General features: G+C 48.1%; 1 protein-coding gene across 4 annotated transcripts in view; it reads right to left on the reverse strand.

The window, feature by feature from the left end:
- NTRK3 (neurotrophic receptor tyrosine kinase 3) overlaps positions 1-15,140 on the reverse strand; it is a 224,353-nt gene that overhangs the window by 16,893 nt on the left and 192,320 nt on the right. The window contains exon 16 of one of the 4 annotated variants that reach the window (XM_009635069.2): positions 128-135. The exons of 2 other annotated variants lie outside the window; for them this stretch is intronic. In XM_009635069.2, coding sequence (XP_009633364.1) covers positions 128-135 — 8 coding nt within the window. Of the gene's footprint in view, positions 1-127; positions 136-4,231; positions 4,307-15,140 lie in introns of all 4 variants that reach the window. One more of the 4 variants, XM_009635068.2, reaches the window with a different exon arrangement.

The following is a 15,140-nucleotide window of genomic DNA, read 5'->3' on the forward strand; positions in this document are numbered from 1 at the left end:
AAAAAGGCGGGGGGGGTGGCGTCTGAGTGCATTTCTTTGCCAAACAGGAACACTGAAATAGAAAGTCAAAATCCCACATGCTGGTACCAAGATCAGCTCTGACACCTCCCCTCTGTGCCTGTTTCACTTGAATACCTGCCAAGTTAAATAAGCAAACACGGGATTTGGGCGTCCTAGTTGCAGACCTGTTTTTGCCAAGCGAGCCCTCCTCCTCAGTCACTCTGGTCGATCATGCTGCGCGGCCGTGACCCGATCTAGGCACATGCGGCTCCGTGTGCCATTGCCCTCTATGGGCTGGGACACAACTAATGGGTGCTGCGATGGGTAACATAGCGGGTTTGCACCTCTGCCTATACTCACCTATTTCTTCTCCCCCCCCTCCCCCCATTCATCGCACACTCTGATTAAATAACTGGGCAAGGCTGCAAAGCAAGCAAGTCATGGGTCTAGAGCATCTCATCATTTCCACGGCATGCAACGCACACTGTGCCACAGGGCAGACGGCTGCACCAGCCCCTTTCCTCTGGCCAGGTAGCAATTGCATGGCTTGCACCGAACAAAGCAGGGGCATTTTGGAGGAGGAAAGTAGCCCATGCAGCTCTATGGGTTGTTGTGGCTGACAGCTCTGTGCTTCGTTTCCTAACCCGTAAAATGGGACGGTGCAACTCACTGACTTCTCAGACATGTTGTGCAGGTAATGACTTGTACAGTAAAGTAAAAAATGGCATGGAAGAGCCTGCCAGGAAAGGGAAAAATAGTCAAATGTTTAGCTTAGTGTTAGTTATCCTGGCAAAAGCAGCAGAGGGTTACACAATGAGTATTACGGAGCAGAATCGCAAAGAAGTTCCTTTGTTCTGTGAGTACTTTCGCCTTGTACCTCCGCTGGATCATATAAGATTAACAGCAGGTGATTATGTAAAGTCTGTACTACAAGGCAGAGGCAAGTGTGAGCTTGGGCCTCCCCATTATCATTACCTGACCTTGCACGTTCCCTTTTGCAACCTCAGCATTTTTTTGTGGATAGGATTTCTGGGTGGTTATTTTAAGAAAACTGTGTTAAATTTCTTGCCTCTGTGCCAGGTACCTGCTGTTTAACAAACAGGCCATGACTAAGCATAGACTGGAAATTAGAAGCATCTACGAGTTAAAGCAATGAGATTCTGGAGCTGTCTTCCCTTAGGAGCACATTTAATAGTGGTGCTTGATTATGAAAAGGATAAACCTGATGTGATTGATGCAACAGGGGATAGGATTTGATGATCCAGGGAATCCCTTCCAGCCCTCTCTACTCTTAATGAACTTATTTTTTAAGGCTGGGGTGGTGTTGGTTGCAGTGCTCTACAGATGGCAAACAATGGCGAAGCGTGTAGATACCTGCTGATGGTTAGTGGGTCTCCATCCCCAAATTTAACCGCTTCCCATCACCAAGAAGGTGGAGCAGGTATCTCTCCTGATTCTGCCCATCCTGAATATACCAAGCAGAGTCGAGCACAAGGATCCTACCTGCTTCCCTTTTTGCATTTTCCAACTACTGAGGACTTCCAAAATTCACTCACTTTGAACCAGTACCACAAATGTCTCAGTTCAGAGATTCCCTAAGTATTTCTAAGGTACTTACCTATCTCCCATCATCATAATGACTGTGTCCCTTGCAATCTTTTTTTTTTTCATGTGGATCTCCTCAGTGCAGACAAGCAGGGATCACCTTTTAACAAGGGGAAACTGAGGCAGGGCAGGACTAACTGAATTTCCTATGGCAACAGAGGACATTGATAGCATGGAAGGGACCTGCAGCCTAGTTCAAGGATGGGATCTCACTGCTGGACTCATCTTTTTCTCCATACCACCTAACTGAGCTCTCCCTTTCAGAACAGGAATAGCATTCACTAGTCTGGGATTCCCATCCGCTGTCAAGCCAGGGGGGCTGAGCTTGGGGCTTCTGAGGGCACAGTGCAAGGCTGTTTCAGAAGGGATGCACAGGAAAAGTGGTTATGTCCCTTTTCCCCCCCTGAGTAGTTTTAATTCTTTAATTCCTACTTGCTAATAAGATAAAATGCTGTGATTTCTGCAGGATCAAATGGTGCAGGATAAGCTAGGGGAGTTTACTAATTAGCATGCCTTCAGGGCTTGGAAAAAAAATAAAAAGAAGCCACACGGTTGTAGATGATAGCGATAAATATGACTCAAGCATTACCTGGCATGACATTTTAGCCAAAGGGAGGCTGTCATGTTAGTGCTGGGCATGGCACTCTGGTAGTGAATAAAAATCATAAATGAAAGGGCAAGGCTTTCTCTCTCCAAAATCCGGCTGTACACAGACATGTGCTACATTACTCCAGGGCCTGATCCTGCAAATAACACCAGGTATAGCACTTGTGTGTGTGAGCGCTCCTCTGGCCTCCCAGGGATTGCTTGGAGCAGTGAGTGCTAAGCCCCGTGGTAAGCGGTTGTGGGATCAGATCCATAGTGTGCCAAGCATTTTGGATGAAAAGAGCTATAAAGAAGCCACATATTATTATGTCACATTGCAAAGGTCAACCCCAGTATTTGTTCTGTCGTAAGGACATGATTGAAAGGCAAAAAAATAGTGTCAGGGCACAGGGGAAAATAATTTTTTAAAAACTGCCTTCAGGGCTGAGGATACAAAATTACACCAGTGCTTAGGACTAAACTCCCATCCACACCCCACAGTTCAATGTTGGCTTAGAAAGGCATAAATGTAACAAAATCACCTTTCAGTCGAACGTCTTCTTATCCGCTGACATAGCCCCTGTAAAATCAGTGATACCTAAACTCACACTCCCGTGTGATTACGGCAACAGGAACTGCCAGAGCCCTGCTCCCTCATGGATTGGGGAGGGCTTTTCAAGATCCACTCAGCTGCTTAACACCCCGTGGGCAACCCCCGTTGCTGCCGGGGCAGGAGGAGCGGTGGTGATGCTGGGAGGAGGCTGGGCGGTGGGACAGCTAGTCCTTCATCGCCTGGCCAGGAGCATACACCTCACCTAGCACTGTCACAGTGAAGTTCAGGTAATTGGAACCCAGTAATTTGTCCCAGTCATAGCTACTTTCCAAATATTTACGTCCATCTCTCTGGGCTTGCTGGTGCAGGGAAGCTGTTGAGAAATAAAGTGTGGAAGCCATCACTTTCCTGCCTTAACTTATGAAGGGTCATAACTGCTTTGCACAGATGGCGTCTTTGGGTGGATTAGCTCAATCCACTTCCAAAACAGACTCAAGCAAAAGCTCCCCAGCTTTCTGGGTCAGCAGAGCACTTCCTTGTGTGCCAGCAGCCAAACCACACAGGACAATCAAGTTCAATGTTTGCCCCTCTCACAGGCTTCTGCAGCTCACCTCCAGCAGCCTTGCAGCTTGCTGGTGGCAGCTTCTGGGGTGCTGTGACAGCTGGGGAACCGCTGGGCCGAGCATCCCTACACAGAGGCATGCAGCAAGCACAACGGGGTGATGGCTCGCCCCTGCGGGAGGGAGTGCAGGGTGAACAGAGGTGTTACCAGCCCTCAGCTGGCTCGCATGGCTCCCATCAGCCACCACCTTGGCAAAGCCAAACTCCTTTGCACTGCCAGAGCTTCAAACCCGCACTGACCTCTCACTGGCACTCCACTGGGCAAGGGATGGGAGGAGCAGTGGGGCAGTGGTGGTTGGCATCCACTCAATCGCAGCTCAAGCACCCAACCCATCAGACACCAAGGCTGTGTCTAGACTAGCAGGCAAAGGGCGTCAGGGCTGGCATGTGGCGATCCAACTGTTCAAACCATCTGGTTTTAGGCCACACCAATTTGACAGTGTCTAAACAACTGCTGAGAGGACAACACAAGTCAAGGACAGTTCTCAGTGAGCAGTGCAAAGGCCACCCTCCTTGGAGGCACGGAGCGGTTTAGCTGCATGGAGGCAAACTCTGCTGTGCTTGCTGCCATCAGAGCCAGAGGACAGCCCACGCTGTCGCTAGTGCAGACACAGCCTGAACACCCATGGAGGAGGATTGCACTGAGGACTTTTGCATTCATCCCATATTATCTCACCATACAGACAAGCCCCACAGAGTTGCTATAGGTAGAACATGTGCAGTTTCCATCACACACGAGAGCCCCTTTGCTGCCAAATGCACTAGACCCGACCTAGTCCCAAAGCCGCTCAACCCCACGTGTCATTTCATGCTCAAGCGGCACCAGTCCCCCGCTTCCAGCTGCCCCAGGGGTCGAGATCCACTCACTGTTGCAGCTGCCGGCGGTGCCAGTCTCTGTCGCTGCCACGCTGCGCTGAACTGGCCCTTCGGACGCGGCCCTTCCTGACAGTGAATGGGTGAAAACAAGGGAAGGAGACAAACAAAAGAGAAGGGAAGGGTGAGAGAGGGAGGGAGGGAGTGATGGGGGGGATGAAGCGAGGGGACAAGAAGGGAAAGGGTGTGTCTTTAACCGAACCGTACGTCTTTCACTGGCTACAACATCCCAACACTGCACAACCCTTGCTGCACGGGCATGGGGCAGGTGAGACCCCCTGGCCCTGGTCACCATCACCTTGCACCCCACACCATCACCTGCACCAGTAGGGCGAGGGGCAAGCACTGGTGCTGGGTGAGAACCCCAGGGTGCTCTGGACTCCTGAAACTTCTCTTTGGACTGTGAAGCCACATCCCTTGGGGGACCCAGAGTCCCTCTCCAACAGGAGAAGTTTTAGGAGGCTTGAGCCGTTCCTCTGTATCTGGTACTTGAGCATCTTGCTCCTTGGCCATCACCAGCCCTCCTGGCTGGTGCAGGGACCCACCTGCCTCTGCCAGCAGAACAAGACCCAGGCCTGATGTCTTTACTCAAACAAGCTTGGGTTAGCCAGAGTTAAGGTCATCGTTGGCCAGATGTCCCAGTAAAGAACCTGGTACATCACCCTGCACTTCCCCCAAAGTCTTTGTCCCATCAGTACTGTCGCAGGTTGTGGGAGGAAGAAAAAAACTCGTCCCACAGCTTCCAATCACCTGCAAACCTGCCAGCGCCCACAAAATTGGACCTTAGGAGGGCACAAGGGAAGTGAAATGATGGAGCAGAAAATAGAGCACTACTTTTTCCTGTGTATCAAAGTAGGAAAAATTTGGGGAATGGGAGGGAGGAGAAGGGGTAGGGATCTCAGTGTGCAAATTAAGAGTGAATGACAAGCGTTAGGTCTGCTGACTTTCTAGTAAGGTGTTCATCTTCCCACCAGGACAAAAAGGAGACAAAATCCCAAGGCAAAAGGGCAGTTGGTGAGCACGGTGGTTTGGGGGGAGACTTCTGGCTGTGCTACTTGGGAGCTCAGGCTGACAGCTGCCCAGGGAATATCAAAAATACAGCCTCAGGGTGTGTCCAGCCAGTCATCACCCTGGGCGCCTTCCCACCCCGCACCAGAGGTGAAAATTGAGCTGCTAAATGTAGCCGACAGCTCATTCTGCTTGGGGAATTGCCCCATGAATGACTGACTCACCTCCCTTCCCAAAAAGTTGAGGTAGGAAATGGGTGGGGGCAAGGCTTAGAAAATTGTTTCATGATGGCTGTTTAAATTGCCTCTGCTTTACAATGTCACAGTTAGGGAAAAAGAAAAGAGAGATCTATCACATAAAGCTGCATCCTAAAGCCAGCTGTGGCAGAGGTATGGACATTGGAAAGAAGCAGAGCAAATGAAGTCATCCAGCAGTGGAAAAAACCCATCGATATAATATAGTGCAGAACAAAGCAAATTGTACCTCAACCACAGAGCTGAAAGAGAAACATCTTCCTCTGTCAGATCTATTACCATGCGTTTATTCCAATAACAAATAACTAACCCAGAGAGTAACCCAAACCTGATTTATTCCTCCATCTAAGTAAATATGAACAGGCAGCCGAATCTGACTGTAAAAACCACTGATCTCATATGTTTTTCTTGTATGTATTGGAAAAAATAGGAGTGGAGTTTCTGCCTTGCTGCCAGGGGATGCTGGCAAAGCATTTCAGCTATAGATATTGTATCTTGTCACTAATGACTGCAGGGAACTAAAAGGGATTTGGATTTTTTAATGCTTCACATTAATTGATAATTTGGTCTCAGAATCCACAGTGGAACACAGGATTTTCTATATTGGATCAGTCTAGTGGCCCATAAAATCTGGCGTCTTGCCTCAGTGATGCTCAGAAAAATTATCGTCGGGTGTCTTTGCTTATAAGGTTGCTGTCCATTTCTGTGAGGCCATACAACTGTAACAGCGGAAAGGTCTTCCCGGCCTGCACTGGAAGCCTCTTTAAAACCCTGAAACAGGGTTTTGGCAGGGCTGTATTACATCCTTTTTTCTTTTTTTTTTTTTGCAAGGAAGAAACTCTGTAGCTACAACCATTTTCAACAGACACGCTGCTGGTTTTCCTCTCGGTCACCACAGCCCAAAGAGCAATAAAGTGAACTTGTGTTTTCAGAGGGCAAATGAGAACATGACTGGGGCCAGAGGGGGGAGATGCCTTGTACTGAGCAGAACAATATTGATCAGGCAGTGTAAAGATTTCCCTCACTAATTCCTTTAGCAATCTCCTCATGTGTTGCCTGCATAATTGGATGGGGAAGAGAGAGGTGGAATCACTTAAGCGTTCAAAGCTCAACACACACCAAGAAAAGAGCCTTATTTTGTGTGTGTGTGCAATTTTGTGCATCGTTGCCCCTTGATTGTACATTGAACATGCTCTCTTTGACAGCCTAGCCCTAAACAGCTTGTTTATTAAAGACAGCTGCTTGCAAATAGGGGCTTTCTCCATCCAGCTGGCGTGGAGAAGGAGCTCGCTGTGGCTGAGAGAGAGGCAGGACTACGAAACTGGGAGGGGATCAGGAGGGGAAAGCCTGCAGAAACTCTGAACATGCAGGAATCAGGAGGAAAAAAAAAAAAGGTAATGGTTTGTCTCCATGCAAACATCTTAATTAAGGGGGACAATGAAGATATTTGCATCTTAATTTTTCTAGGGAGGTCTTCAGTTTGTCTTGAAGCAAGGCTTTTCACACTGGGAAAACCTTGAAGTCTATCTCACTCAACAAGTCACTACTCCACTCCAAAAATTGGAATAAAAAAAGCAAGCCAAGTCATAATTTATCCATGCTCCCACTAAACTGGCTTATAACTTCTCTGCCTCCAGTTCTTTTGCTGATCATACTGAGGTTTGGGGATGCTCCTCACCTTTCCTGACCATTGTGTGATCTCATGGCTGTCCCAACGGTAAAGGAGAGCTGAGATCATGGTCCTGCAAGTGGAAAGGCAGGAGGAGGCCACTGACCAGCTGTGGTGCAGTGGGAAAATAGGTCCAACAATGTAGAGAAGGTGACGACGGAGGGGTTTACACATCCAAAACTCCCTCAATTATAAGTGGCAGTGCTCCTTCCAAAGCGTGAACAGTTTGTTTCCTTATGCTCAGGAGCACACACACTGTTTCTGATCCACCTGGGGCTAGAACAGTGAAGCTCACAGGCATATTGTTCTCCACCTTCTGCTCTAGCTACGGTTTAAATCAGGCCACCTTGGTAAAACCCAGGAACCATCAGCTCTTCTGGCCTGCCCTGTACAAAATCATTCTTTGCTTCTGGTGACACCACAGAGGAACAATTTTGGGCTGGATCTCCACCACGGGAGTCTCCCTGGCTCAAAACTAGGCACTGTGCTCTTTTCCATATATCTCACAGCTTTCAGGCTAATGGGATGTTCAGAGTGGGAACAGTGGGAAGAAGGGAGCACATTGCATGCAGGCAGGCTCTAGCAGGTGGTTGGGACCACATTTGGACAGTACAAATTAGAACAGGGGAAAAAAACAGTTTCACAGTCAAGGGGAGGAAAAAACTACACAAGGATGGGTGGGGATCACCCTTTCTGGATCCGTTGGCTGCACCCAGGGAATGCTGAAAATGGAAAAGAGTCCCACCCTCCCTAGTTAAGTTCTATGGGAAGGGAATCACTTTAAGGGAAAAGGCTCCTGAAATCCCTGCAGGAAACTTGCTGTCTCAAGTTTTCATAGCAGAGGTGAACAGGCTTGGGTAGTTTGGCTATGTCGAGAAACAATCCCAGCTTTCTGAACTGAACTGAATCTCTGACCTCCTGGGAACAGTGTCACTACCCCTCAGCTGGGTCCAGCATTTCACTGGTTACTCCCAGTACTCTCCCTGGCTCCCAGTAAAGCAGAGACCAGCCTGGGCAGATTTTAAGAGCAGCCAAGGTCCAGTCAGCTGGGACCTTGACCTCAGCCAGAGCGGCATAGGGGAGAGTAGGAAACAGAAGAGCCCACAGCATGTGTCCCACAGCATCTTCCAGTCCTCAATAATCAGTGGCAAAGGGATTTCCTAAAACAGGGGAGGTATTTTGTGTTTGATAGCCCCTGATAGATTACTTTGCTTCTACAATTCTGTTCAATCACTTTTTCAACCCATCTCAGCTCTTGGCACGTCCCATCTCCTGAGACAAGGAGTCCCACCACTGCAGCATCTCCATTGGATCTGAACATCACCAGGTCTTTTAGGTCAGGAAATACTGAACAACAAACAATCCCTTCCTGTTTGACTAGATCTATGATCTCTGCAAATGGAAGGTCAGGAGTGAAAAACCATCAGGAAGCTAAACTGAAAGGCTTTGAACTACCAGCTCTCTGGAGCTCAGTCCAGCGGTTAGGAGAAAGCAAAAGCCTCAATTCAAATGCCTGGGAATGGGGCTGAGCTTTGAATGAAAGTTCTTGAGTTTGATTAGCTCTCAGTAAGTGTGTGAGGGTTTGGGTGGTTTGGGGGGAACATAGAGGTGTTAAGCACGGAAGTCAGTGTTTGGCTGAATATGGAGACTATATTAAACAAAAAATCTGAGCCAAATGACTTGCAATGCAGCAGCAACATATCCTGAGCAGGAGAAGAGGTGAATGTGGAGGTCAAGTACCATAGCAGGGAGGTTTTATTTCCCAAAAACAAACTGCTTTTTCGTGCCTGTGCTTCAAAGAAGATGTCACCAGATTGTGAGAGCTCTTCACCTGCCACATCCCTCTCATTACTGAAATGAAATAAATGGCAACAGCATGAAAACAGCAACTCAAGCAGGAGAAAGACAGGTAGACAGTGAGGAAAAAGGGAGGGGGGAAACAGGGTGCGGGTGGAGAGGTCTTGGCAGGGTGGAGAATTAGGGCAATTACCATTTCTGAGAAAATGCCAGAAATACAACACAACCTAATTTCCCCAATTAATTCCTCTGCACTCAAGCTGCTTTGTGTGAAGGGCTCTTAGTGTTTCAAACAGGAGGAAGGGGGAAAAAAAAAAAAAGACTCCAACATTTGTTTTTCCCTCAGTGCAGAAATAGGGAAGTGTTGAGGAAAAATGTCTGGCTAAAACACAAGATGATGTTGTTACATTTTCCTTTCAGGAGATAAGGAACTGTGCCACGAATTCAATTTGCAGAGGTTTTTATAGGAGCCACAGAGATATCAAAGACCAGCACGTTCAATCCACACTGACTTTTCCTGCACGCAGGACACACCAGGACAGGCACAGAGACACTTAACCCATGCACCCACATTCAGCAGTTCCCTCTCCTCCCCAGTTTCCAGCCCTACTGCAAGTTAGGGGGAAATTGGTCCTTTTGGTCCCCAAACCACCAGTCAGGGCAGTTGTGAGGCCCCGTGGCATGAGGGGTCATCTAGGGGGAATGACGGCAATGAAAACAAGGAAAGAAATAACAAATCAGGGGTGGGGGTGATGGGACACATGGGGTAAACAGACACTGAGAAGAGCGTGTAATATTTCCAGCAGCACACACGGCATCCTGCACATAGCAAGAATACGTCTCTGCCTGGCTGGCCCCTCTGTGTCAGTACTAGGGGTCTCCTGGTCACATCTCCAGGTCACTATGAGACTTTCCTGCCCTTAGTTATGTAGGTATGACAAAGACATGTTCTCCAGGATCTCACTTAACACAGGAGAAAATTAAAGTACTTTTCAGTTCTAAGTCCTTTCCTTAGTGCAACATATATTTACAGATATGAAACCTTCCCAACACACTGGCAGAAAGGATGGAGAGAGGGTAGCACTATATATTTTTCACCTCTGAGATGGGGTAGAATATACAAAAGGCTTAGCATCTGCACAACACTTAGGTGCTGGAGATGGTACTGGTGTTGGAAGCTGAACGTGGCACACACATTTTACCATCTACACAAGATTACACATGACAGTCAGCACAGACAGGGACTGAGCCTGTTTTCCCCCACCCATCAACACTGAAATGGAGCCTGAGCACACTGTCTGGGGGCATGGACCCTGGCTCGCTCTCTGTCCGGAGCTCACAAATCCTGCCAGAGTACACCAGGTCTACAGTAAAAAACAAATTGGCAGCCTTTCCTTTTTCCCCCCAAGTGAGTCAGTACTGCATCCCAGATAAAAATTCAGAGGGAGTTTCCGTCCCCTCTGCCTGTTGGCATTTCCCTTCGTAGGTGATGGTGCAGAGCCCTAGCACACTCATCGCAGGGCTCCTTCCCAGTGCTAACAGGGCTGGGCAGCAAATTCCCTCCGCTAGGCTCGATCTCCCACGCTGTAAACGCGCTGCATGAGATGGACAGCAAAGCAACAAAGAGAGCATCAGGGAACATGAGAACACGACAGCGGGTGTTGTACAGCTGAAGGATACACACAGGCATTAAGGAGCCCTGGCAAGGATGCACAAAAAATGGCAGTGGGGGAGTACAGCTAAACCCCGCAGTGAGTTCAGAGCTGGTGGGAACAGAGCACCGTTCAGTGATGGTGCAATCATTTAGGGACCCTCTATCTAGGAGAGCGTGGGTCAGACTTAATTTACTTTCAATGTAAGGCTTGTCTATTAGTCTTATCTACCACGCTGAACGAGCCTCCAAAGGAGCACGACCCAGGCAGCTGCTAAACCTTGGTGATCTATTACTTGCGTGGAAACTTCACTGGAAAAATAACTGACTGTACCCAGGAGAAAGAAAACAATTTTGAACTCCAGAGGAGAAGAACTAAAGTAAGAGATAGTCTAGATGGGAGATGGTCATCAGGAAGCAACCTGGCAATGGGTACTGAAAATCATAAAGAATATGAGTTTTTCTCTAGCCATATTAAGGAAAGAGAAGAAAGAAAATATTTACACAGTAATCCTTCATGCTTCGGAGGAGGAGGCATCTGCCAGAGGGATCCTAGACTTTTTAAAGAACACTGACCTAAGGCCTAAGTCATAGCAGAAATGTTCCGATGGTCTAAGGATGTGAGAGCCAAGGTTCATAGAAAGAGATATTAATCTTTTATTAAACCAACTGATACTACTGAAATAAAAAAAAAAGAGCTCAGAGAGGGTTTGTGTGCCTAAAACTCATTCTTTTTTTCCCCTCCAACAATATTGTACGTTCTCATAAAAGATATTAGTTCTTCCTGCAAATCTTGTCTCTCCCAAATCCAAACAATGCTCCAGAGTGGAGAGGACACAGAAGCAGGGAGCCAGTTTTGTTATTATGTTTAGCTCTGGGTTGCTAGAAATAGAAACATATTTTCAGAGCCCTTTGCAAATCCTGCATGTGTCTTTTTTTTTGACAGGCAGGTATCCCCTGCGTGATGAACTGTGACCTGGAGCACACTCAGGACAGACCTCCAGGAAAGGATGGAGCTAAACCCCCTGGAGGTTTGAAGCCCAGCCCAGGATCTGGGGCAGGATGCCAGAAGGGTAGGACATAGGGGACATTAAGACAGAGGGATGTCTTAATGAGATCTAATGCCTACAAAAGTCCTTCCTCTACTCGACATGCGTCTTCACTGCTGGGTTCCCACCCATGTCAGGACATTACCTTAGAAGTTATTAAGGACTGCGGACCACGATTTAAGACTGTATTCACTTCTAAAGACGAAGAAATACTGTCCTTTCCCCAATGTATGATTTTGTTTTGGAAATGGACTACACATTTTGGAGGAAGACAGGAAAATGATCTGGATTTTACTGGAGCACAGGTGAGTTCAGAGCCGCAGAAGGGCTCTGGGAGCAGCCAAACCCCAGCTTGCTGGGTGAAAGAGCAGCTGGGGGTCCTAAGCCCAGTGCCGGTGGTGCCCCCAGCTCTGGACAACCCCCCCAGCCCCGTGACAGCCCCCAGCTCCCCCGGCGCTGCTGGGCAGGCACCGTCTGCCTGACTTGCTGCAGCCTCCACGCCACACTCAGCTTGGCACAATGTCCCTGACCCACAGCATCCCACCGCCTGCTGTCACAGTCCTGAGTCATACCTAAAAAAATCGCCTACTCGCACATATTTTTTTAAAGAAAACAACAAGGAAAATGAAATCCGCCCAAATCTTTTCTCTCCAATATGGATATTTTCCATCCTGCCTTCCCACAGAGACCCACACCGAAGGTTGCACAGCACATTACACAACACAGCGCAGAAATGCTTCTTCAGCATCCCCGCCTTTACTCTTCACACAGATGCTGGGCCACTTCTCCCTCTTTCCCCAGTCCCTCCACTTCCCTCCACTTTCTAATCAGATGCCGTTTCACTTCTCCCCACCACCTACACCTCCACAACCATCTCCTCTCCATCCTGTCTTGTTGAAAGAAGGTTTAAAGGCACCAGCTGACGGGATCCCTCTGTGATGCACAAGGAAAAGGAGGCATCTGTCTCCAGGCAGAACGTGGAGAGCCTTGCAGAGAGGGGAAACAAGCCTGGCTGCTGCTTTTGTTACACAAACGTTTGTTTTCTGTATCCAAATGTGTAACAGGAAATTAAGCCGTTCACCTTTGTTAAAGCACTCCTGCATCCCGCAAATGCAGGAGCCAGATGGTGTTCGTTCTTTGTTTTAAAAGATTAAAAATGGGAAAGAAAGGAAATGGCTAGGAGCTAATCCTCAGCCTGGAACACACTCACATATCCACATGCCCAGTTATCTGTGCTCATGGGGCCTGGGCAGGAGCAAACGCAGGGACCCAGTGGACTGAAGTGAGTCTGCTTGCAGAGAGCTCCAGACCTATCACTTTGTGTCAGCTTTGAGGTGGAATACTACACTGTGTTCCCAGAAAATGACAAATTACAGTATTCTCCCCGGGCTGCAGCTTGGACACACCAAGCAATACTTTCTAGAAACAACCTGAAGCAGAACTTTGCTCCAGGTCCTATGGTGGGAATGACAGGCTGCTGGCAGAGGAGAGCTGCTGTGCACAAACACTGAGAATCAGGCTTGGGAATATCACCAGGCAGGTTGTAGATGGGACCAGGGACAGCACCAAAGAGTTTCAAAGTTCAACTCTTCAGCCATATCTCCACCTTCCATAGGTGAGACCCAGGAGCAGTTTGGTTCTCATGCTTGAGCTCTTCTGCTCTCTGCCTGTATCCATTCAAAAGCCCTCACTTGGGGTACCTTGGTGGATTTTATGATAGGTTTGTGCACTCAAAAGGATCAACTCAGGAGCCTTGAAGAGCCAGTTTTCGTGCAAGGGATGTTAGGAATTAAAATTGCAAGGAAGATAGAGCAAAATGCACAACTGTGGTGAAGCCATATTGTTTTTCTCACCTACGTTTGCAGGAGAAAGCAAATGCTTCTTCTCACCAGTGTTGAAGTCAAGTCTAATACAGTCAATTCACATGAGCCCATGTGGCTTCATTAGTGTCATAACCAGGTTTCTGTTCAAAGGGTTGACTACCCTTGGTCATAGGGAACTTAGAAGTGCAGGTTGCCACACAGAAACCAAATAGATTTCCCAGTCCAGCGACAGCAAGGCTTGTACCAGTTCTGTGCACAGCAGTGCAAAGGCAGAGGGAGAGGACAGGTACAAGATAGCAGTGGATGGATGGGGAAGGACCGAGACTGTCACATAACCATGAGTGCACCAAAACTGTGAATAATGAGATCAGCTCCATGCACCCTCCTGGTGAACACATCCCACAAGGCAGTGATTAGGGAAGGAGATTGAGAAATGAACGTATCTGGCTTCTCCTGTGCTGGGAGTAGTGTGGTTGAGCTGTGGCTGGGGGAAGGATGGCTCCTGGACTTCTGCTCTTTGCTGGGGGGAATATATGGACTGGATGGGCTTCCCAGCTCTGCCACTGAATCCTGCTTTGGCCTTGGGCAAGTAATGTAAACCCTCTGCCCCTCACACCACCAAGGTAAATATAGGCAATTGTAATCTTAATTTACTAGGACCCCTCTTTGGACTGTAACAGGAAAAGGTTTCCATGCATGCAGAGCATGGACTTACTGATCAAGAGTTTTAGAAGTACCAAAAGTCAGTGAAAACAGAGAAAGGAAAATCAACAAAGAACAAAAGGCTGCGCTGGTCTGAAGCTCAGCTCTTGCTCTGGTAAACAGGTGATAACTAGTTATTGCTTTGGTCATGCATGGCAATTTGTGTTAGCAGAGAAAAGTCCACTAGAAAACCCTTACAACACTGCATGAGATAGCGTGGAGCAATCCTTAGCAAAGCGTTTTGCACAGACAGGATGAGGTCTACAGGACACCACCACAGAGAAGACAAAAAAATCCCACAACAGTGAACTGGCCTGTGGAGATCTTCTCAATTCTCACTTTTTGGACTGTAGCCACCTATCTTCCCTCATCACTTAGGGGATGCACTGAGACCTTTCCCAGCATGGGCTTTTGTGCTGCACAGTGAAGATTGGTTCCCTCACTGGTAATTAAATTTAGTGATAAGTCAATGTCCTGGGCTGAGAGAGGTGATGTGTCTCAGCAGAAATCTGATCACATTTTTCCTCCTCCCCAACACAGTAACTCCACTTGGCAACTGCCTATGACCTGAAGAAAACCTTCTGAATCAGATCAAGACCATAGGTCAACCCCTTCTCGGGTACCTGACAGAAATCATCCTCAAAGCCAAACATCCATGTTGTAACCAGAAATAAACCAGCCTTAATCCAAGCATCAAGCTAGAAACCACTGCTCCTTAGCCTGGGAAGCCCTCCCCTGCTGGTGGATGGCCCAGCGGCAAACGCCTACTCCAGGGTGCTTCAATCTCTGCACAGCGCAGCTTCTCCTGTAGCTGAGGAAGGGTGAGAAACATGTTGTCCCCCCAGGGAGGCTTCCATCCCAGGCAGATCGGGCAGAGCAGACAGGTACAAAGGGAGTGTGCACGACAAGGGGACAGTGCAAGCACAAATCACAGAAGAAAAGGCTGGAAA

The sequence above is a fragment of the Egretta garzetta genome, unplaced genomic scaffold (assembly GCF_000687185.1).
Source record: "Egretta garzetta isolate BGI_Z169 unplaced genomic scaffold, ASM68718v1 scaffold322, whole genome shotgun sequence".
Classification (NCBI taxonomy): Eukaryota; Metazoa; Chordata; class Aves; order Pelecaniformes; family Ardeidae; genus Egretta; species Egretta garzetta.